Source organism: Mesoplodon bidens (genome assembly GCF_964165515.1).
Source record: "Mesoplodon bidens genome assembly, chromosome: 8".
In the NCBI taxonomy this organism is placed as follows: domain Eukaryota; kingdom Metazoa; phylum Chordata; class Mammalia; order Artiodactyla; family Ziphiidae; genus Mesoplodon; species Mesoplodon bidens.
Genome location: NC_138165.1, coordinates 12,262,589 through 12,288,275, shown reverse-complemented (window position 1 = coordinate 12,288,275; position 25,687 = coordinate 12,262,589). Strand labels below are relative to the sequence as shown.

At 42.1% G+C, this 25,687-nt stretch overlaps 1 protein-coding gene across 5 annotated transcripts in view; it reads left to right on the top strand.

Moving 5' to 3' along the window:
* The window catches only part of NCKAP5 (NCK associated protein 5), a 1,063,262-nt gene that overhangs the window by 989,544 nt on the left and 48,031 nt on the right, over positions 1-25,687 (top strand). For all 5 annotated transcript variants that reach the window (XM_081241961.1, XM_081241963.1, XM_081241960.1 and 2 more), the window contains exon 16: positions 24,508-24,822. In XM_081241961.1, coding sequence (XP_081098087.1) covers positions 24,508-24,822 — 315 coding nt within the window. The remainder of the gene's footprint in view (positions 1-24,507; positions 24,823-25,687) is intronic.

The window sequence follows — 25,687 nt, the reverse complement described above, 5'->3', positions numbered from 1 at the left end:
ACGACAGGATTCCTGTTGAAGACCAACATGCCTTACGGATGGATGGATTTGGTCTTAGAAGCTCCTGGCCGTAAGTCTCACGCATGGAGAGACAGGCCTAAGGCAGCCTTCTAGTTCTCCAGCCCATTCTCAAATATTGCATCCCTCACCTACCGCAAATGGACCTGAACCACAGCTGCCAGCATGTGCAGCATCCCACCCGCACTGCTGCAGACCCACTGCCTTCCATCCTCTCCCTCCCACACAGTTCTCTGCTCTCGTGTTACACCCATTTGGTAAATTCCAGTCTGTAAGAAAGGACTAAGGGGAGAACTTATAGCTTCTTCCTAGGTAGGGGTGAGTCAGTTTCCTTTCCTGGTACTCAAACCTCAAGGCACAGCCATACCCAAGTTCAGTCACTTACTAAATATTTATTAGGCATCGACTCCATTCCAGGCACTGTGCCGGACCCTAGGGACATAAACATTGAGAATACATGGGCTCGATTTGGTGAGCTGATCTGATTCTGAGCCAGGATCCTTGTTTACATCTTTTCCTTAAATTTTGGCTTGAGATTGGATTACTCTAATATCTTGTCTCATTACTGGACTCTACAAAAAGGTCAATTTCTCTGACCCGTTTTTTAAAAAATCTTGTTGGTAAAGAAATGTGATGGCTATAGATAATCCTGTCGTTGTAAATAATCAAGGACTTACATGCCTTAGTAGCTCCTAAATTATGTGAACTTATTTTTCTTGACATGTTGGCAAAGACAAATAATTTCTTTAAAACAGACGGCATGCAGAGCTATTGTTTAAATGTCAACTCCACTGCTGTTTATTACCCTGCTTCTTCGGGGAGATATTTGCATGTTGGATTCACCTGGGCACTTGGTCTGGGATGCAGAGACGTTGGGAAGCTTAGCTGGGGATTACTTCCTAATAAAACCTCTTAGATATTACAATATGTTATGGCATTGACAGATGATATAACTGTGATTTTATCTTTAGTGACGATTAAACCCACATGTATTATTGTTTTATTTTAATAAAATAGGAGGATGGCTTTCATTAATTCTTTACCGTATTCTTCAGGATTGTCATGACATTTGCAACAGTGTAGTTTGCGTCTCCCAGAAGTAGACCCTGTGAAAAGGATTCAAGGACAAGTAAATTATCAGGAAGTACAGGAGAGACCAAGAGGAGAAGTCAGACAGAGAAGGGAACCCGGCCAGTGATAGGTGTGTTCTGCCGGCTACCACCAGAACTGGCTGCATAATTCTCATGGCCCAGTGCAAACTAAAATCCGGGCCCCTTGTTCAAAAGTTATTAAGAATTTCAAGGTGGCGACCGCAGAGTACAAGCATGTACGTGTGACCATACAGGTCACACGTACATGCTACCGGCCCTGAGTGTGTGTGTGACAGAAGTGTCATCTCAGAGAAACTCTAGGGTATAGAACCCAAGTCTGAGTCTTCCCATCTGAGGAGTGAGGGACCTGGATATTCCTCACCACCTTCCATCACTGATAAGTCGACGGCCGACGGCTGCTGCTGGGCCTGTTAGCTTCGGGCAAAGAGGTGCAGTTACCGGCAACTGGAAGTTCAGCAGGGGCACACTCAAGTAGTAAGGCCCCAGGAAGGTGGATGGACCGCAGCAGTGGCCAGCATGCTACCCAATTGCCACAGAACCTTCTGGTATCACAGGTCAGCCCCACGTCTCCCGAAAAGTGTGCTGCCTTGCTGAGCGGGCAGCCCTTGAAGTTCCCCCCTTTAAAAATAATATCCCCTCAGACCCTGCGCTTGCTGTCTGTATCTGAGCCAGCTCCTTAATAACTAAGATAGCCATCATTTTCTACCTGTGGAAGTTCCAGCATACTCATAGAAAAAGGGTGAAAAACTACAATCCTGAGTTCTTAAAATGCAGCTACATTTGTTTTCCAAATATCAGCTTGCTGGACAAGCTGTTTCTTCCCCCTGTGCTTCATTTGCCTCATCCAGGAAGAAGAGAGAATTATTCTCAGTTTATTTCCACAAGATGTGAGGAGTCTGCATCAGAAAAACACGGGGAGGATAGGTTTAAAACAATGAATTCATTCCTAAGTAAATAACGGTGTCTCTTAAAGCTGTGAGGTGGGAGTGGGGGTGAGGAGGCGGAATTAGCAGGCAGGTTTCCACTGAGCTCATTTCAACAGGCCGTCTTGCATGTGTTTCTTTGAAGGGGGCATAAAAATTATGTTTTAGTTAGAAAATCCCCCCCCCACCATTTCGGCTCTTTAATCATTGCTGTGTGTCACAAACAATGACTCCTCAACTCCTGTGATGGGTAATTTTATGTGGCAACTTGACTGGGCCACAGGGTGCCCCGATCTTTAATCAAACATTATTCTAGATATTTCTGCGAGGGTGTTTCTGGATGAGATTAACATATAGATCAGCAAACTGAATAAAGCAGATTGCCCTCCTAAAGGCAGTGGGCTTCTTCCAATTCGTTGAAGGTCCAAATAGAACAAAAAGCCTGACTCTCCCCCACGGAAGAGAATTCTCCTTCCTGCCTGACTGCCTCTGAGCTGGGAGGTCAGCCATCCTGCCTTCAGACTAGCGCTGAACTGGTGACTTTTCCTGGGTCTCGAGCCGGCCGACCTTCAGACCGGAACTACACTATCAGTTCTGGTCCTCAGGCCTCAGGACTGAGACGAGAACTAAGCCTTGGGCTGTCCTGGGTCTCCAGCTTGTTGAGTCACCCTGAAGACCTTGGGACTTGCCAGCCCCCATGATTACATGAGCCAATTCCTTGTAACACACACACGCGCACACACACTCCCACACACACCCCTCTTAGTTCTACTGAAATCACCCGTGATTCAATGTTCACAGGATGACTAGACTATCAGCTTGTTGGAGGACGTCGAACTGCTATCTGTCCAGGTGGCTAAAGATTTCAGTTTGCTTTATCCAGGCCCAGGAAAACAGAGCTGAAAACGTAGCATCCTAGAAGCTGGGCAGGGGCGGGGGAACTGCAGACGCCAGGATCCGAACACCAGGCAGCGCATGTCATCAGCACTGATGTAAAACGGTGGGGTGGGCGGGTCTGCTGCAACCCCAGTTACTAAAAGCCTTCTGGTTGGGCAGTCCAGTTTCATGTGAGCAAACAAAGCAAGATAGTTTGACTTCAACTGAATCTGCAAGCAGAACTCATTCACACATCGGCAAGAAGTGAACTTTCACGGAGCTGTGTGCCCTCTGCAGATGGGCTCCCCTCTCCCCAGTAGGGGTGAAGATTCCAGAGGCCTGTGCATGAGGCCAGGGCCCGAGGGCTCTGCATGCCAGCTCATGGCATGTTCATTCATTACACGGTAATGGCTCCCTATTAAAGAGAATTTGTGTTTTAGAGCAAACCTCCTTGCAAGCCCAAAACAATGGCTTCACAGGTTCATGAGACGCTCCTGCTGAAGTCAGGGGGAGCTGCTTGCCATGTAGGTGATTGTGCTGAGTGGCCAGAGTCACGGATGACAATTAATGGGCCTTACAATTTGCATGTGGCTCTGCCCTGTAAGAAGACTGGGCTGCTAGGGGACCTGGCTTAAATGGCCTTCTTTCACCCAAACTAGCCTGTCCAGGACTCCACAATAGGTGGGCTGCTGTGCTGAATTTGTGCCAGGTCATCATTTACAGATGTAACTTGTGTGGAATGTTGTAATGAAACTGCCAGGCAGAAAGACAATCCACTCTGCACGGAGAAATTCCCATTGTGCACTAACCTCTATAGGAGAAAGCAACACCTAAGAGTGACGTCCACAGACCCCCTTCCGCTTCCTTCACTGCACGGGGGTCCCTGACGCCGGACAGTCTTCACATCAAGCATGGGAAGCTTGCTGAGTTGAGTAAAGTGTCCCAGGATGACAGAAGCTTTGGAGTAGCAACAGGCAGAAGCAGTGGGGCGTGTGCCTTGCTTCACAATAAACCACACCCATTAGTGAATTTGTATTTACAAGGATAATAGATTCCACTTCCAGGGTGATATTCTGCAGGCATATGGATAGAAGCTAAGATGAATTCTGCAGAAACAGATGGGTTGAGCTGTGTTGTTCAGACCGAAGTTTCTCCTTCCCCTGCACACTGAAGCAGGTCTAGCTGGCAAGAACCTTTGAAGCTTTGCATGTTCCATCTGGCTGCAACCCTCAGGACCCCACGGAGAGACCCCCTCAGCTTCTGCCTTGCTCTCCTCGTTCTGTTCCATCCCTGACTCTTTCCCCGTCAGATGGGGCAAGGGAGGGCCCGGAGGGATCTCTGAGTGTCTCCTGACTTGCTTGTGCTCGCCAGAGACATTTTCATCCTTTCCATCCTGAGTTCTCTCAGCCGCCTTTGGCTTCCGCCTTAATCCCTCCTTCAACAGTGCTGTCTGTCATAGCTTTCCTTCCCTTTTCCCCAGCAACTCTGTTTACATCCAGAATCTCCCACCTGAGCTCTAGATATTTCCAGTATGGCCTCCACCATCATGATTCCATTAGGCTTCTCCACCCCCTCCTTCCTATGGTTACTATGGTTACTTCCTATGGTTACTATGGTTACTTCCTATGGTCCTATGGTTACTTCCTATGGTTACTTCCTATGGTTACTATGGTTACTTCCTATGGTTACTTCCTATGGCTACTTCCTATGGCTACTATGGTTACTTCCTATGGTTACTTCCTATGGTTACTGTTACTTTCTTATGATGATTTTTCCCCAGTGCTCTCACTTGGCTCCTTATTTTAGGAGCCCTTCCACGACTGTACTCCCAAGTCTTCACATTTAGAAAAAGGAGACCCTTCTTTGATGCTTCTTTTACCTCCTCCTTCTTATCTTCAGGAGGTACACAGTTTCTAAAGAATCAACAGCACGTTCAGTATTATTCAATGTGCGATGATAATATCTTTCTGCTGGAAGGCCAGGTTATGACAGGTGCCCTTAGATGGTGCCAACGTATATTCCTGATAACATCTTTTGAATTTTTATATATTGGCCTTGGGTCTGAATGGTTGCTGCTACTCATCAGATTTTCTGTCAAGTCTTGTTTACTTTTCCTGAACACCACAGAAAAGACAAAATATGTATAAGATTCACACTTAAAATCCAGGGTCAGCGGTACTAAACTAATTCCTGAGCCTTCACACTTTTTACACAACTTCCTTAACTTTTCAGGAATCAAAATAATGCAGCATAAATGGCACTGAACCTGGAACCAGGATACTTAAGTTTCAGTTACAATTTTGTCCTTTATTAATTAAGTGAATCTTTGCCTTGGTTTCCATATCGGTAGACTGGATGTACTGGTTTCTGTCTTCCCCAACTCAGCTCATGATTGTTGGGAAAGTCAAAGGAGGTGAAGTTCATGGCTGCACATTCTAAATGTAAGCTGGGCCCTAAGTGCCAGGGACTCCTTTATACCAGCGTCTGGGGCTCTGTTAGGTACCAAAGCCATAGTCATATGTGGGCCAGTTGTCTATTTCCATTCCTGTTGGTACTCTAGATGAAACACTGCCCTGTGTAGCTAAACAGATATTTGAGGGTTTTATCCCATGTCATTTCTCTTACATATCTTTTTAAGGAAAAAGATGCTACCTCTATGACCCGCTTGCTTTAAAAGCCCAAAGGCCAGAAACTCCTCATTAGGTCCATTATGGAGAATGAATACAGGTGGTGAGAACAGAAGGCCTGGGGGTACAGTTTGATAGCATACTGAAGGTAGATGTGAATAAAGAATCTGAAAAGGACAGTATTTTTGAACATGAGCTTATTGAAAAAGTGGAATTGAAGAGGAAAGAGAAGAAAGTTACATCACACTAAATAGGTTTTAAGGTACATCAGACCATTTTAAATGATAGCTATAAAACCTCATTAGAAGGGAAGTGCTTTATAAAAAAAAAGCCTCCTGACTTGGTTATAAATGGCTCACTGGAGTCCATAATGAAGTGGTTATTGAATTAGGAAAAAATGATGATAAGTACCAGAAGAGAGACCCTAGAAGATAATATATTCTCAGCAGCATCTTAGAATTTGGTCTGAAGCGGAAGCATGGGTTAAGGTCATAATAGTTGCCAAGTAGTAGAAAGGGCTCTGGACTTGGAGTTAGAAGCCCTGACTTTGAATCCTGGCTGCTGCATATCTACTCATGTCCCCGAGAGACATCTGTTCCCTGTGCATTTGTTTTCTCACCTGTAAAATGGAAGTGATCACTGATACATAGCGTTACTGTACAATTCCATTGAAATAATGACTAAGAAAGAATGTAGCAAATGTTATGGTTGGTGCCCCAGTATTCGTCTCCAGGGGTACCAGGTGATTAGGACAGTCATGGTAACCATCCTTGCCCGTAATTAGGACCCAGGCCTGAGTCACTCACTGAGTGACATCCTCCCAGTGACATGGATTGGTCCAGGAGTGAGCTTGTGACCTCATCTGACTCATTGTCAGGGGGCAGGGTGTTTGGAGGTTCGGAGAGAATCAGCTTCTCTTTCCCTCTAGTCTTGGGAGTGTAGGGCTGACTGGTATGGGGCTGTTCCAGCCAACTCCTACCAACATGAAGATACAGCTGAGACACAGAAGCAGCACAGAGTCAAGAGAACCGCAGGGAAAGGGAAGCAAAGGGCCTAGATGAAGGCAGCCCTGAAGCTAGCGCTAATTCTGGACTGTGAGCTAATACATACTTACTGTTTAATGCGTTACTTTCCTCCAAAAGCATCCTCACTGATTCAGAGTGCCCAGTAAACCGAATACAGAAGACAGCACTGGAACCACGTCGTCGTCAAGCATGCAGGCTTTGTGGCTTATACAGACCTTGGTCCAAACCCTGGCTCTCCTACTTGTAGCTGTATGACCATGGGCAACTCTATTAACCTCCTTAAGCCTCAGTTTCCTCATATGTAAAATGTGTCCATTGCATATTGCATAGTAACCCGATGCAAGCAAAGTGCTTGCCCTGTAGTAAGCGGTCAGCAAATGTTGTTATGCTGCAGAAATAGGAGGTGTGATGAAGGTCAAGTGCATCAGCACAGAGCATGCCTAGGCTGCTGCTGCAGTCGTGATTTAGTGGCCCTGCTCCTTAAGGACCCTTGCTGCAAAGGAATCTGGGACACACAGCCAGGGAAGCCAGGGGTCTAGGCACCACGCCCCAAGCTGGAGAAGTGCTGGGCTACAGAGTCCCTGGCAGGTTCTCTGATACTGGGGGTCCCCAACTCTCCTGGGAGGCAGGTTGATGAGTAGAGGGAACATGAGCTTTGGAGTTGGACTTGCACTCCGTCCAATCACCATCTTCACTTCTCAGAGCTTTGCTTCCTCTTCTACCAAATGGGGATAATAGTAGCTACTTCCCAAGATGGTTGAAAAGATGAAGGAGTACACAAAGCCTTGTGTGTGCTGCCTGGATCTGGGATTAAGGACTAGCTCCCGTGTTGCTTCCTAGTGACTCCTGAAGACCCTCCCTCGTCAACATCACTTTCTCATGCCTCTAAAGGTTATTCAAGATTTACGTGGCGAAAGCCCAGTTCCTCTGTTCAGCCACGTTCAACCAGGATTGCTTATACTTTCGGATTTCAATAAATCTTTATTGGCAGGTTGGGCGCATAATATTTAAAATCAGGTATATTCAGTTGTAATTTATATACAACACAATTTACCCATTCCAAGTGTCCAGGTCAGTGAGCTGTGACTAATGCATGTGCTTGTATAACCACTACCACAGTCAAGATATATGACATTTTAATCACCCCGAAACATTCCATCATGCCTCTTTACATCTGAACTTCTCTCAACACCACTGGTCCCAGGTAACCACTGATCTGCTTCGTATCACTGTAGTTTTGCCTTTTCTAGAATTTTATGTAAATGGAACTAATCATATGGTATATAGTATTTGGCGTTTGGCCTCTTTTAATTAGCCTAATGGTTTTAAGAACCATCCGTGTCGTTATCTGTATCCTCGTGTGTGTGTGTGTGTGTGTGTGTGTGTGTGCGCGCGCGCATGCACGTGCTTTATTGCTGATAAGCATTTCACTGCATGGATGTACCACATTTATTTATCCATTCACTAGCTTATGGACATTTCAGTTATTTCCAATTTGGGCTATTATGCATAAAGCCGCCATATATATTTGTATATATGAGTCTTCGGGTGGATATATATTCTTTTCTTTTGGGTAACAGTATTATTGTGGGGTCACATCATGAGTGTATGTTTAACTTTAGAAGAAATTGCCAAACTGTTTTCCAAAGTAGTTTTACCATTCTGTATCCCTACCAACAGTGTATGAGAATTCAGCTTGTTCCACATTTTCACCAACATTTAATATTCTTAGTCTTTTTAATTTTAGCCATTTTTAGGGGAGTATAGTGATATCTCATTGTGGTTTTAATTTGCATCCCCCTAATGTCTGATGATGTTGAGCATCTTTTCCTGTGTTTATTTGCCATCCATGTATCTTCTTTGGTGACATATGCATTCAAATTTTTTCCTCAATTTGGTAGAGTTGCTTGTCCTTACTATTGCATTAGAGGTCTTTTTATTCTGTATCCAAATCCCTTATTAGAAATAACTTCACCATATTCTTCCAGCCTGTTGCTTGCCTTTTAATTTTCTCAACAATACTTTTGAAGAGAAAGTTTTTTATTTTGATCAAGTTTAACTATTTTTTTTTAATTTTATGATTCATATTTTTGACTCTGTTTAAGAAATTGCTATCTAATCCAAGGTCACAGAGATGTTCTCCTTTGTTTTCTTTTAGAATTTTTATGGTTTTTGCTCTTACGTTTCAGTCTATGCATTAATTTTTGTGTATAGTATAAGGAAAGAGGTGAGGTTCATTTTTCCTCGTATGAATATTCTGTGTTTCCAGTATCCTTTGTTGAAGCACTATCTTTCCCTTATTAAATTACCTTGTCATCTTTGTCAGGAAACAATTGACAATATATTTGTGAGTCTGTTTCTGGAACGTGTTCTGTTGCATTGATCTATATGCAAATCGTTACCCAATACCACATTCTCTTGATTACTGTAGCCAAATAGAATTCAGGTAGTGTGTACTGTCAGCCTTCAGATGGTGTTTTACTTTTTAAAAAAATGTTTGCATTTCTAAATAATTTTAGAATCAGTTTCTCAATGTCTATAAAAAGCCTGATAGTGCTTTGATTAGGAGTCCATTGAATCTAGATCAATAGATCAATTCAGAGAGAATTGACATCTGAATAATACTGAATATTCTGATCCATGAATGTATTTAAAGCACATTTCTTCAAAACTACAGTGAGGTATCACTTCACACTGGTCAGAATGGCCATCATCAAAAAATATACCAACAGTAAATGCTGGAGAGGGTGTGGAGAAAAGGGAACCCTCTTGCACTGTTGGTGGGAGTGTAAATTGATATAGCCAGTATGGAGAACAGTATGGAGGTTCCTTAAAAAACTAAAAACAGAACTACCATATGACTCAGCAGTCCCACTACTGGGCATATACCCTGAGAAAACCATAATTCAAAAAGAGACATGTACTACAATGTTCATTGCAGCACCATTTACAATAGCCATGACATGGAAGCAACCTAAGTGTCCATCGACACATGAATGGATAAAGAAGATGTGACACATATATACAATGGAATATTACTCAACCATGAAAAGAAATGAAATTGAGTTATTTGTAGTGAGGTGGATGGACCTAGAGTCTGTCAAACAGAGTGAAGTAAGTCAGAAAGAGAAAAACAAATACCATATGCTAACACATATATATGGAATCTGAAAAAAAAAATGGTTCTGATGGACCTAGGGGCAGGACAGGAATAAAGACACAAATGTAGAGAATGGACTTGAGGACACGGGGAGGGGGAAGGGTAAGCTGGGACAAAGTGAGAGAGTAGCAAGGGCGTATATACACTACCAAATGTAAAATAGATAGCTAGTGGGAAGCAGCCGCATTGCACAGGGAGGTCAGCTCAGTGCTTTGTGACCACCTAGAGGGGTGGGATAGGGAGGGTGGGAGGGAGACGCAAGAGGGAGGAGATATGGGGATGTATGTATATGTATAGCTGATTCACTTTGTTATACAGCAGAAACTAACACACCATTGTAAAGCAATTATACTCCAATAAAGATGTTAAATTTTAAAAATGATAAAAAGAAACTGCCAAATATCTCTTACTGAAAAGGACCACAAGGAGATGAGATAAAACACAGGAATTGTACCTGTAAAAGGAAACATTGAGAAAAACTGCGGGGCCCTCCCCTCGCACCTGGCTCGCAATGGCAATGGAATTTGGTACTTGGCAGAGTGTGTGCTGGGCTCTCCCACGTCGTGGCGCTTGAAGCATGTATTGCGGAGTGTGCTCTCTATCATTCCTCGTGGCAAACTGTCCTAGTGAGAGGAAGCTCCACTATTCATGCATAAGACATGTCATGGTAGTAATAATAGCACTTACTCATATTTACATTTATATGTCTGGTCTTTTCTTAATCTATTTCTCAGAAAGACAACTCAAATACTGGACTCTCTGGTTTAAAACCAGACACATGGCAACCATATTTACTAAAACTTCACTGGCTGCCGGGCAATGTGCTATTTGCATTCACATTTATTATGTGTATTACATCTTATTAAACCCTTGTAATGGTAAAAAAATAAAATAAAATAAAGCAGATTTCTAATAAACAGCATATAATTGGGTCTTGATTTTTAAAAAACCAAATCTGACAATCTCAGCCTATTAATTGGGATATTTAGGCCATTTAATATAATCTACATGGTTGGGTTTAGATCTACCATCTTACTCTGTATTTTATTTGTCCCATCTGTTCTCTATATGTTTGCCTCTTTTTCTGCCTTCTTCTGTTTTTTGGATTTTGTTTTTGCACTGGTAATTTAATATTTATTTTTAATCTATTTTTAAAAGTTAAACAATTCTCTAAGACTTGTAATAAAAACAGGTTTCTCTGCTCCAGTCCTTACAGCCTTGGGCCCTACAGCCTACAGCTAGTTTCTAGTCTCTCAGCTATTTCTTTCCACCTTGCACCTCCATATTCTGAAATGATAAAGCTACACTGCCATTTCTTGAGTTTTTGAAAATGTAAACTTATCTGTTGACTTTCTGTCATGGGAGATTATGAATTTGCATTCTTGACCCATTCTTCTTCCCTTATTTCTTCCAAAAAATTGTATTAGAGATTTTGGTTAACTTAATATGTATGGTTTATACCCTTATGATTATGTAAATACTGTTCACTGATGAACTAATTATACTACTTAGAGTGTAATATGATCCCAGTTCCTTTCTTGTACAGCTTAGAATTTTTTCTAGCATTAGTAATGACATTTTCTCCCAATTATCTTAGGCTCCTATGTGCTGCTCATTGATTCCAAATTCTCCAACAAAATTGTAAGGCCCCTCTCAATATTATTTTCCACATAATCAAATGCATCAGGTCACGGACAATTTCTTTTAAATGTTTTCTCTACGAGCCGTCCCCATGGAGCCTGTGTCCCCCTGCTCTCTGGGGCTGTTTCTGCCTTCTTTTGAACTGAGAATTTTTTATGATTCCACTTTATCTCCATTTGCACCTTATTAGCTATACATCTTTGGGTTTTAGTGGGTTTTTTGGTTTTGGGGGGGGGGTCGGTTGGTTTTAGTGATTGAACTAATGTTTAAATGTAATTTAACTACATCTTTACCTTAGCACAGTCTATCTGTAATGTATCTATCTACATTATAGATTACTTTCTTATAACCCCTCTCACACTTTATGCTATTGTATATTTTACTTCTACGTATGTTAGAAAGCTTGCAATATATTTTTATATTGGCTTCAGTGAATTATCTCCTAAAGAGATTAAAAAATAAGAAAAATATACTTTATATAGCATATACTTACCATTTCTTGCGTTCTTCATTCTATTGTATACATCCAGATTTCTACCTGATACCTATTTTTCATCTGCTTGTGAAACTTCCCTTAATATCTTACACTAAACATGCTCTGGCAATGAATTCTCTCAGCTTTTGTTAGTTTGAAAAGCATATATTTTTTTCTTGGTTATTAAATTAGTTGAAAAGTTGATTAATTAGAATTAATTTTTAAAAGGTTGACAGGTTTTGTTTTGTTTCTTTCCCTCTCAAGACTTTAAAGACGTTATTTCATTCTCTTCTGGCTTATGTAGTTTCTGACATGAATTCTACTGTCAGTTTTATCTTTGTTCTGTAAAGTATCTTTTTTCTCAGTTGCTTTTAAGATTTTTGTCTTTATCACTGATATTCAGTAGTTTGATTATGATGAGCCTAAATGTCATTTTCTCTATGTTGGTTCTGGTTGAGCTTCATTGGGTCTCTTGGATTTGGGGTTTATAGTTTTTTATCAGATATGTACATTTCCGGTTATTACTTCACATAATTTTTCCCCTTTCTCTCTTTTCTTTCCTTCTGGGGCTCCAGTTATACATATTTAGACCATTTCATATGGACATCCAGGTCACTGATGGTCTATTTCTTTAAGTCTTTTTTTTCTATGTGTTTTATTTTAGATAATTTATTTTGTAATGTTTAAAAATTCACTGAACTTTCTTCCTGCTACATCTAATAGCTCTGCTAATCTGCTATTAATTCTGTATAGTGTATTTTTAAATTTAAATATAGTTTTTCCTGTCTACAATTTCCATTTGTGTATTTTTATTATTTTATTATTTCCTAATTATGTTCAAATTTTACTTTATATCTTTGTACATAGTTGTGACATCTACAATATTTTTAAGTTCTTGTTTAATTTCATTATCTCTCATTACTGTGTCTGTTTCTATTGATTAGTTTCTCTCTTGAATATGGGTAATATTGTCCTGATTCTTTTCATGCCTGGTGGTGATTTTTAATTGGATGCCAGAGATTGTAAATTTTACATGGTTGAGTACTAGATTTCATTGTATTCCTGTGAAGACTGTTGTTCTTTATTTTGAGGTGCATTTAAGTTACTTGCAGATTATTTTCATTTTTCAAGGCTTCCTTTTATGTTTTGTTATGACAAATTCAAGGGAACCTTTTTTCTGGGAATAATTTAGCCTCACGACTATGGCTTGACCCTTCTTAGGACTGTACCATATGGTCCATGTTTTGGGAGGACTGTCCTCTCTGGATGGTGGAAATATAAACTATTTTCAGCCTTATGTGAGCTCAAGAAATGATTCAACCTACTGCTTCGTAGTCATTGCTTTTCTGACCTCATGCATTTCACCTCATGCACGTGCAGGTTAATACACAGCGGAAGACTATAGCAAAACCTCTGCTGTTATCATTTCTTTGCAATACATAGCCCTGCAAGTTCTAGCTGCCTAGACAGACCCTTCCCTACCCCACCCACACGCCTGTGTTTACCGCTTCTTGAATTCAGCAGGCCCTCCAGACTCTGTTGATGTTTCTTCTCTCAGTGTTTCAGTCTGGAAACCATCACCGGGCAGTTGGCTACAGAGATTATAGAGCTCGCTTCATTTGTTTTCCTTGAGTCAGAGATCAAGTTTTATGTTGCCTATTGTCCAATGTCTGAAAACAGTGGTTAACAGTATATGCTGTTCCTGTTACAGTTAATCATTAATGAACAGAAGCAAATATCTCTCTATATTTTTGCCCATATTCATATCCTTTGGTCTGTTGGATTTCATTGCTCCTTTATTATCTTCCTGTAGAAACAACCATGGAATATTGGAGAGTGGAGAGTGGCAGCTGAAATGGAAAGATAGGCTCATATCTACTTCAGCCTTCTCTTTACCCATATTTCAGCTACAGTCACATAAAAGAAAAATAAATGATCCTTGAATATCCACTTAAAATAGATTAACTTATATTAATTAAAATCCTGAACCAAGCAAGTAAGGCATGTTAAAGTGAATTTTTTATTTAAAGTTTCAGGGTATGAAGACTTAAGCTTTTTTCCTTTCTGCATACAATTTGAAAAATCATTAACATTGAATAAATATAGAGACAAATGGAGAAAAACATCTATGAACTTTAAATTCTTATCTTTCTGAGGTCTTTTATTAAATATCTATAATTACAGTAATAAAAGAAAACTAACGTAATTTGTAATTTTAGAGTATATGAAATTTTAATTGTAAAAATAGGTTAGGGACTTCCCTGGTGGTGTGGTGGTGAAGAATCCGCCTGCCAATGCAGGAAACATGGGTTCGAGCCCTGTTCTGGGAAGATCCCACATGCCACGGAGCAGCTAAGCCTGTGCACTACAACTACTGAGCCTGCACTCTAGAGCCACGAGCCACAACTACTGAGCCCATGAGCCACAACTACTGAAGCCCATATGCCCAGAGCCCATGCTCCACAACAAGAGAAACCACCACAGTGAGAAGCCCACGCACCACAATGAAGAGTAACCCCCGCTTGCCGCAACTAGAGAAAGCCCGCGCCCAGCAACAGACCCAACGCAGCCAAAAATAAATAAATATAATTTTAAAAAATAAAAAAATAGATAACTAAAGTAGGTTAATAATACATAGGAGGACTTCCCTGGTGGTGCAGTGGTTAAGAATCCACCTGCCAATGCAGGGGGGACAGCTTCGAGCCCTGGCCCAGGAAGATCCCACATGCCGCAGAGCAACCAAGCCCATGTGCCACAACTATTGAGCCTGCGAGCCACAACTGCTGAGCCTGCGAGCCACAACTGCTGAGCCTGTGTGCCACAACTACTGAAGCCCACATGCCTAGAGCCCATGCTCCACAACAAGAGAAGCCACTGCAATGAGAAGTCCGTGCACCACAACAAAGAGTAGCCCCCACTCGCCGCAACTAGAGAAAGCCGCGCAGTAACGAAGAGCCAAAGCAGCCAAAAATAAATAAAATAAATAAATTTAATAATACGTAGGAGGCTTTCCCTCTTGTAAACATCTTTAATAAATTTTTTATGTGTTGCTAAATTGATAGATCTGAATCTCCTCATGCTTCTCTGTTTTTATATGCTTCCTACCAAGGGAACCTGTTTAGACTCTCTTCCTGCAGGAGCTTACCTCCAGTTTATTTTCTTTCCTCCCTTCCCTCACTTGCCTTATCAAAGCAGATGTTATCCAGGCAGGTAAAATGGAGAGCAGAGGCAGTTGTCCATATAATTCAGCAAACCCGATATGGAACTTTAGAGATTTAGAGAGACAGATTTACCCATAATAGCCATCTGTGTCTATCAGATTCACCAGATAATTGTTCAGCTTTTCACTTCCTTTTGGCAGGGCAGATAGAGATGGAGTGAAGCTAAGAGAGAGGGTAGATCATCGAACAGATACAAGGACAACCTTTTAGGATAAATATGCTGTATCTTCTCTAAGGGGAAGTTGTGACTTACTAATTTGGGAATGTGATCTGAGAATGTAATAAGTGTGTGAACCAAGGAGAATCAGTAAACATCATTTGTTTAGACCTTTAATATGCCTTTCCTAAGCACCAGCCCGAAAGTGGATTAAAAGAAGATACAAGCAAATAGCTAGGTTGTCATTAGATTGGGGAAAAAAAAGTTGAGGATAGAGCAATTTTGTCATGGATATAGATTGAGCAGGGATAACAGGAAACAAAAGGGAGAGATAAATTGGCATTTCTTCGACTAGCAAAATGACGGACACAGATCAGGGCTGGAACCATAGTGGTTCTACATTTTTATGGTACTCTAGAAAGTTTTGCTAATAAAATTAAGGGCTTTTTTTTTTCCAATTAGAAAAATAGCTGAGGAGGACAAGACTTGACCTGTGGATAGGAAAGTGTTTAAGTGGTAATCATCACTCTGTGAGGAATTGGGAGGAATCTGTGTTGTATTCTCGTAAACAAGGACTTTGACTTGGAAGTGGTGACTCCCAAAACAAGATGTAGCAATCTGGGATCCAAGTCTGTTCCTAGACCAGCTGACCAAGTCAGGCAAATACTGGTTTTTAAACTGTAGTGATCACGTTAGCCTACTCTTATATATCACAGTAACTATCACATACAAATCTCACCACTCTTTTACAAGACAGGCATAGTGGCATAGCAAGACGTGAAGGAGTTATGTGAAGATCTCAAGATTTTTCAGTCTAGAAGAATAAGAGTCTAGAGATAATTATTAAAATTTGTAAAATCAGGAAGGGTTTGGAAAGTTGCATAACAAATCTCAGAATACTAGACCAAGAGCCATCCCCCGCACCTTTGAAGAGGTTGTCTTAGTGTCCAGTCACAAGACGAAGCACGTATTATAGCGAACCTAAGGAATTTTTTCCTCGGGGTTTATACCAGATGAATAATCATATAAATTTAAGGAGGATTTCTATTAATTCGCGGTCTGCATGGGCATTTGGAACACATTTCTGACCTTTTCCAGTCTATATCCTTAGGTCTTATCCCACTACAATAGTTTATGTGACGCTATCACTGTCAGACAGAATATTGGGTTAACAGGATACCAACCCAGTCTGAGGTGACATGTCTTTTATATTGGTTTAAATAACTTGTCCTTCACCTTGACAAAGGAGTATTATGATCTGCTTTTAAAAAATTTTTGTCATATTAACTCCCTTCATTTTTTCTCATATTTATTCCCTAGGTACCAGCGTACCAGACCCCCCAAAGTTCCAGTCTTCCTTTATGTCAAAGAGAACACAGGGGTTAGAAAATAAATTTACATTCTCCTATATACTTTTCAAATCTCAGAAAGCTTAAATCCAGTTTGAACTTAGAAGCTGAGTATTTACATGCATTCTGAAGCCATCAAATTGAATTTACTCTTACAGAAGGTCATCTTAAGGCCACAGTCAAAAGTTACCCGATGTTTGTGAATAAATAGCCAATATAGTCATTTTGGACTACTTTAACAAAACCACAGGGTAAGCTTAGAATGAATAACCTACATTTAATTGATGTGGCTTTGGCAACAGACTTAGTTTTTCTTAGCTTATTTCAGCCATACAGATGAAGAGAAGGATGTGCAAATAAAGAGATCTGTTCTCCCATCTGTAGTTAAGTTTCTATTGCCAGTACCACACATAGCTTAAGATGTTTAGGAACCTGGAGAGAACTCATACAAAGACTTATTTACGACCAATTGCATTATAGGAAGGTATGCCAGTAATACGGTATGACTATTAAACACCCATGAGTCGCTCTTCTGGCTGGTGAATTGTGTTGAGTCCTCATTCAACACAATTTGAAATTTTGTTTGGCTGAAACTTTGTAGGTATGATTAAAGTTCTCAAAGTAAAAATGAGCTTGGGTTTTAAAGTTTTCCATTCTCCTAGGATTTATGAGTGTGGAAGAGGGGAAAAAAAACTAATTACTGAAGTAGTTTGGTTGAATATATAAGAGAGGGTAGATCATTGCACAGAAGCAAGTGTAACCTTTTAGGATAGACTGAAAATCAGAGCTTACTAATTTGGGAATATTCCCTGAGAATGTAGCAAGTCTGTGAACAAAGGATAATTGGTAAACATCATTTGCTTAAGCTTTTTTTTTTTGCTTTACACGGGCATCTCACTGTTGTGGCCTCTCCCGTTGCGGAGCACAAGCTCCGGACGCTCAGGCTCAGTGGCCATGGCTCACGGGCCCAGCCGCTCCGCGGCACGTGGGATCCTCCCGGACCGGGGCACGAACCCGTGTCCCCTGCGTCAGCAGGCGGACTCTCAACCACCACGCCACCAGGGAAGCCCTGCTTAAGCTTTTTAAAAAGCCTTCCCAGTTCCTATTCCAAAATGGATTTCTTGGGAAAATGGACTCCATCTTTTCTATACATGAGGCAGCTTGCAACCAACTCCAAGTACTTTGCTCCATGTTCATAATCGTTCAATAACGATGTGATCAAGTAACCCCCAAGGAAATGGTTGCCACATGGCACTTGCTTAGGAAATAACCGGGGCAGTTGTTTAGTGAAATGTACCCAGGTGCAGCAGTAGAACACTGACCACACAGGTGAAAGTTTGGTTTGTCTTCGATTCCAGACAGTGTGTGTATTATGTACCTGCAGGGGCCCTCACCTCTCCTTGACAGCCCCTTCTGGAAACTTACAGAGTACCTACTTTGTAACGAGCATTATTACCAATGAGCTATGATTATATGATGTCAGGATCGTTTAAAAATCCCCTTGTTATGACACAGCCAGCAGGTAGCCAAGCAGATCGTCAAGCCTAGTCTTTCCAACTCTGAAGCCTATTGTCTTTTCGCTTCATTCTTCTGAATATTTAGACTAACTTGGAACTCAAGTCGGGTTTGCTTAAGCCTGTCCTATATAATAATCTCTATGGACAGATACATTAATAATACCAAGAATTTTGGTTTATACATTCAAGCAATTAAAGATTTGTGAGACAGGATCCATGAAAAAAAGTTGAGATACTTTAATCTGTAGAAAACTGAGGAAAAAATGAGTTAGTGGCCTTTCCCAAACACTCAAAATCAGTGCTAATACAGATTGCACTAACTTGGAAATTTATATTAACTGAAACAGTGCTGGAAATAAGCTTTTCCCTTTGCAGCTACTTTTAAATATAGTGTTACAATGTAAAGGAATAGTGTAAAACAAATTTGGAAGATGCAAGAAGAAGCCAATTAAGGGAACAAATTGTTTTAAAAGAGAAAAACCTCACTGTTTTGTGTAAGGACATGTAAGAAGTTGCTGAGTAATCTCATCTGTTCACTACAAATGGCTCCCAGGAACTTGCCTCTGTGATGACTTGGTTCTTGTGCTACTATGTGTGCTGATGTTAAATGTGATGCTGGTACTCAGCTTGGCATCTACCCTCCCTGAGGATGAGGGCAGGAGGAATGACGCCAGACCTGGGACCTTCCAGCCCAGTGATGCTTTGAGGTAGGGGCGGGGGCCAAGGCGGATACTAAAGCCACATCCCCCGAACTGTCCTTCGTCTTGGTCACTGACCCTTGCTCTAAGGGCTTGGAAGTATTAAGAAACCTGTCTTTAAAATATTCAATAATTCTGAATGATCTTATCCCCCCTGGCTATCTGAATTAATGAAGTCTGGCTGTATGAGAAATATAGCTGCACAGAAAAAGGAAGTCAGCTGTTTTCTCTGGTTGCTGAAGTGAGAACAAAAAACAGCAGATTGGGATTTCAAAAGGAAAAGTTCATATTCAATTTAATTTCAGGAAGAATTTTCTAAAGATGAGAGCTTATTTCATCCACCTAATTCTTCATGACACCCCGTGCTAGCTACGTGTCAGGCTCTGTGCGGAGCGTGGGTGATGGCGAATAAATCAGGCACTCTCTTCGGCCTATAGTTATCATCAGCTCTATTAGCCTATAATTGCCATTCTGTAGAAAAAAAGGCGATGTAGAGTCAGGAACAGGCTTACATGGGAATTCTGAAGAGATGGATAAAACCCAATCTGCCCCCAGGCTGCTAGCAGTCTAATAACACTTATTTTGAGAATTGCTGCCATTTTCTGAATAATAGCTATGTACCTGTTCCAGGCATCGTGCTATGTTTATGATGTGCTATGTTGCTAGTCCTCAGAGCGCCCCTGTGATGGAGGTTATATAATCTAATTTTCATATGAGGAAACTAAAGCCACCTGCGGGGGCACCTGGTCCAGGAGCAGAGGGCGGATGCTCGCTGATGAGCTGAGTGGCGATTTTGTATGGCACTTCCTGAGTTAACAGTTGAAAAACCCCTGGTTGAATTGTTTCTCCAAAATGTCTTCTCTGCCCCCATCCCATGCAGAACGTCCCCCGTCTTGGCTGCTCACCCCCCGCTGACTCATCCCCCCTCTCAGGCACAATAAATCCCTCTTTACTGAAGCTTTGAGGCCAGACAGTATCCCTAACACAACACTCTCAACATTCGTTCCAAAAAAGAAGGACCTAAAAATTCTCCTGTTAGCTGCTAACAAACTACAAAGCTGTCTATCTCCTTTCCTGCTGGAGGTATGCAAGATAATGCATCCAAGGTGACAGGGAAAAGAAGGTCCCGAGTCCATTCTATAAGGAAGAGATTCCCTACCATGCTGACGTGCCCTGAACAGACCCCAGGTGTGCTGAGATGTTGAGCCCTCAGCTCTCAGGTAGCCAGGGGTCCTGGGGCAGCTGGTGTGTTCCTCAGTGAGCTGTATGTGTGTATTGCCTATGTGTGCCAGAACTTTAAAAGGACTGGGAAGCACTGCTGTAAGTCATCCCATGAAACCTCTGGGCTTGTTGGTGGTGATAAGTGAGAGAACTTACCTTAAGAGACAGAAGGCACATGGGATGACGAGAAGTCATCAGGGTAGGAGAAGTCTTTAGTGACCTTGAAAGAATGAAACCCACTGGTCCATCTAGTGATCCAACCCTTGACCTCATTAGCAAGGCCCTGTTGACACCTGTTCTCACAGCCACAACGTGAACTTAAACACGTTGTGAGGTCAGAACTGAGTCAACGCATTCTGGATGCAAGGCTGGCTTGTCCCTTTGAGCTTTATCTTTATCACGGCCATTCAGTTATTTTGTGAGTTCTTATAATCCCCTGAGAAAAGAAACTGACTTCAAAAGTACAGTATCTAATACTTTTTCAGATTACAATATTTTTATGAACTGTAAGAAACTTACAGTGCCTTAAAGAAACTACATAAAGAAGGTGTCAGCATTTTCACTATAAACTCTATTTCCGAAGGTTTATGCATTCTGGAGAAATTTGCTTGAGGGGGAAACTTGGCATATGGTGTCTGAGTTCCCGACTGTCCATACCTCATTTCATAGGTGTTACAAATGAGTCCTTCAAATTCACTGCATTTGGCATCTGTACTTTTTAGAAATAGAAGGTGGCTTTAATAACAGGTGATTTCTGTGTTTAATGTCACTGTGCACTATTCTTTTTTTTTTTTTTTTTTTTTTTTGCGGTACGCGGGCCTCTCACTGTTGCAGCCTCTCCTGTTGCGGAGCACAGGCTCCAGACGCGCAGGCTCAGCGGCCATGGCTCACGGGCCCAGCCGCTCCGCAGCATGTGGGATCTTCCCGGACCGGGGCACGAACCCATGTCCCCTGCATCAGCAGGCGGACTCCCAACCACTGCGCCACCAGGGAAGCCCCACTGCACACTATTCTTAGAGGATCAAAGAACTCAGGAATACCAGAAGTCCTGTTTTATAGCTTCTGATTATGACAATATTGTAGACAGAAAGAAGGGAAAAGAAAATAGTATAAAGGGACAGATAACAAAAAATGCTGGTGTCCTCAGGAGGGCACCAGAGTTGGACCTCCTTTATCTTTCTTCTTACCCCAGATTTCTCCCTGCCCTATTTCCTGCCTGGTGTTACAGGCCAGGCCAACATACATGGGCTTTAGTGTCTGGGGGCCTTTCCCCAGAAAAATCACTGAAAAGGTTGCCAAGAATCCTACTTTGCTTTTTGAGTCTCCATTTGAAGGGACTGGGTTAACTCATAAAATACCTATAGGGGAGAGAGTTCTTAGACAAAGCCAAAAAAATATTACCCTCGCAGGCAATGCCTATCACCAGGGCCAGAGAGATGAGATAAATGCCAGAAAAACTCTGGCATGGAAGTCTACAGATGCAATCCAAGAGGGTGGGGGAAGAGGTACCGGACATCTGTGGTTCTCGGGAACCGTGCAGATGCCGGGAATGCCAACTGTTAACTCCATCCTCAGGATGGGAAGCATGGGAACCAGCTGGAATTCAGGGCCAGCACCAGTTCCTTAGGAGAAGCTGGGTGCACTGGCCAGAGGTAGGGGACCCTTCTGTGCACTCTCAGCTCACAAGGCTGCCTCAATGGCTGCTAACAGAGCAGACCCCACTTCTGGACTTACCTGAACTTTTTGGCAGAATCAGTATAGCTTGGTGGCTAAGAGCTTGGTCTCTGTATTTATGTAAGTCTGGATTCAAATCCGAGCTCTTTATTTACAGCATATAGCCTTGAACAAGTTACCTTTTTGAGCCATGATTTCTCATTTGTAAATGGCAATGATAGTTCTTACCCTTTGAGGTTGAGAAGATGAAGGGATGATACAAAGAAAGCAGTGAACTCCTAGCAGCAGCCAAACTGGATGATCCATTTTCACAAAAGGAAAAGAACCCCTAATGTTGCCATGCTGAGCATTCTTTTGTTCAGAGGTAGGCATCCTGGAGATGCTGGGAGGAAATTATTATGGCAGGCAGCCTGGGGCACGTAGGGACTGACACAGCTATGACATCCCGTGAATCTTTGATCCCCATCCCTGAAGACTGGGTCGTTTGTGATCCACTTACTCCTGTGTGAGACTGAAATAGTTCAGACATTTAGAATTGCCCCAAGTACAACACATGGGCATTGTTAAATATGGGAGTGTCGTATGTCTAGGCTAACATGAAGAAAGGACACTGAATTCTGAATAAGAAGGTCTTTCTTTGCTGGCATTGCCTTCCCATGCAAACAGCTGATTATTTCTCCAAAAGGCTATTTTGTAGCAATTGAGTCGGCTTAATTGAGGAGAAAATGAATAGAGAAGATAATGAATAATCTCGAAAGCTGGTTGAGAGGAAAGCTGACCAGGTGGAGGCCCTGAAATGAATGGAACTAAAACTTAGCCCTTGTGGTTCCGGGAAAGATCTCAGACTATAGCCACGTGATTCAGGCCTCCTGGGGTTCATGATCAGTCTTTGAGATCAGATGGCGTATGAGATAGCTAAATGGCACCATACTGGAGAAAGGGTACCCGTATCTTCCTACTAAATATCCCTTTGGAGACTGAATCCTCTCTTTTGATAGGGACTTCATCTTTCTAGTGCTTCTAAAGCCAAGGACCAAACCTACTAGCACCTATAAAGGCTAACTCTGTACCCACCCCCACCCCTTTGTTTTCACCTTAGTATTAGGAATTTCCCAGAATTCTAGTACTCCGAGCAGAGACGTTTTGAGGAGAAAGGTAGGGGAATGGTCCAGTTCTGAAGTTCAGATACTAATTGGTGAGCATCAGATGAGATTGTGTGAGAAAGGTACTTAAGGATAAACTATTTACCTGTCAGATATCTACTGAAATCTAATAAATATACCTAGTGTTTTTTATAGGTCATCATTCATTATTTCTTTCATTCAGCCATCCTGCAGTGTTCTGGGGGTCATTCTAAATTCAAGAGATTCCACAGTGAACATATTTTTATTCTCACAGAAACTCTATAAGGGACCTGAAACTTTGAGGGGTTAAGGATCTTTTGTGGATGGCTCACACAATTAGTTATTAGCAGAGACCAGGCTCCCAAGCACCACTGAAACGTTAGCTGTTTGAGCCTCTTGATACAAAGATCACAACATAGTCTATTATATTCCCCACCATGCCTAACACGGTGTTAAGTTGTGCCTCTTCCCCAGTCCTAGACTGATAAGATGCTAATACAAACTTCACTAAGGCTGTTTCATTCTAAGATTATCGTGTAAACAGGAGACTTTTGGGTGACAAGCAGTTCTTGGAAGCTGTCTCATTGGCTTAGATAAACTACACCACATTTCAGGAATTAATTATGAAATAGTTTTTTCAGCTATTGTATTTTTCTTGGATATAAAATGTTTTGAAGATGAGACGTAATTGGCAGAATATGCCACACATATGGTGAAATCAACTTGATTTGTTTTAGGGAATAGTGGGAGCCCTGGGAATGACAAGAAATCCAAAGAGTACTGATGAGCTTTGTTGTTGCATAAAAGTAGATGGCAAGACAGAAAGTGGCCCTCTGATCTTCTCTGTAAGACCTCAGACGGCAGTTGAGTCATAGGAAGCCCCCATGATAAGTGATGTACCTTTGGGGATGACCCTTAGAGTATGTGAATTACTTGTCCTCACAGTCAAACGGAGAGGCCAGAGACTTAGTTAACTGCTGGTGGATGATAATTCATGTAAGAGATGCACAACTGCCTTTGTTAGGACATCACTTCAATTTGTTATGTGTGCTCATTACTCATCTTATTTCAGTTAATAAATGTTACCTAATTGATTGAAGTCATATGATTCCCAATTGAAATAAGGGTGATCAAAAATAATCTTTGGGGGCCTCCCTGGTGGCGCAGTGGTTGGGAGTCCGCCTGCCGATGCAGGGGATACGGGTTCGTGCCCCGGTCCGGGAGGATCCCATATGCCGCGGAGCGGCTGGGCCCGTGAGCCATGGCCGCTGAGCCTGCGCGTCCGGAGCCTGTGCTCCGCAAGGGGAGAGGCCACAACAGTGAGAGGCCCGCATACCGCAAAAAAAAAAAATAAAATAAAAAAAATAAAATAAAATAAAATAAAATAATCTTTGGTCTCCAATGACTGTTCTTTGACTCCTGTAACTCTAGAGAACCATGTACTTTGTATGTACATGTGACCCTTGCTGCCAGTAACGGCTAACCTTCTTACTTCCTGTTATGTTAAGGGAATATTTCCATGTTCAATTAAATGTCTGTTTCATGCCACTCCCTGGAAATTTACTACACCCTTACGAGTATTTCTTCCTTCTAGATATCCCCTTTCCTCCAGACCAGATCCAAATGCCCATGATCCTTTTCTCCTTTTATGTGAGCAGTCTCTAATTCTCACTATGTTGCTCTGTCTAGAAACGAACTGCCAGATGAGGACACTGGACAGTGGGATTGGAACCTTCCCACTCCCAGACTCAGGAAATCGCTCAACGGGACGGTACCTATGCCAAGCAGACTCCCCCGAGGACACTGAGCCCCTCCTGTCTCTCCAGCCAGCCCTCTGTGCAGCTTCCTCCATAAGAGCCCAGACCCTTGAACGAGAAGTGCCTTCCTCTGCAGACGGCCGGGGATCTGCAGACAACACCATTCTTCATTCCACGTCCGACCCCATCATGACCGCCAGAGGGCTGCGACCTCTTCAAAGTCGCCTCCCCAAGCCAGCCTCCTCAGGTAAAATGCCTGTTACCTTCCAAATGAGATTGTTTGCTCACTAAAATCATGCACTTGCTGACAAAAATGGAGAACAGGCAGCAGAAAAGATTTCCACCAGGAGGTCAGTCAGTGACCTCTGCCCAGTGGAAATGTAGATGCATGAAATCCCTTTATGTCCTCAACCAAAACATAAAAAGAAAGCACGTATTAAACATCATCTACTCTCAGTATTATTTAAGGAGTGTACACACACATAAAGGAAACAAGTACGTTAGCACAGGTAGATGGATATATAAATTGATAAAGAAAAAACCATACAACGTAGACTTCAGATTTTGTCTTTTAAAACTGAACTCTGAGTATAGACCAATCTAGGCCGAAGACATAAATTTAGCTGAAATGTTGTTTGCTCTCTCACAGAAGTATATGTCTTCTGACATATTCCTATCCCGTTCAAATGTATTTATATGTTGAGCTATAAAAAACGTAGTTTGATATATTAGCAGTAGATTGTCTGTTAACTACAACGGGATGGAGGGAGCCTTCCCACTGAGAGGTACCATCCTCTGCTGCAGTCAGTGGAAACAAGCTTTCATGATTAAAGATAGGGCCAGGCTAAGGGTCAAAGTTTTTTCACTGTTCCCTCAAGATTAAAAATATTTATTGCGGGCTTCCCTGGTGGCACAGTGGTTGAGAGGCCGCCTGCCGATGCAGGGGACACAGGTTCGTGCCCTGGTCCGGGAGGATCCCACATGCCGTGGAGCGGCTGGGCCCGTGAGCCATGGCCGCTGGCCCTGCGCATCTGGAGCCTGTGCTCCGCAACGGGAGAGGACACAGCAGTGAGAGGCCCGCATACCGCAAAAAAAAAAAAAAAAAAAAAAAA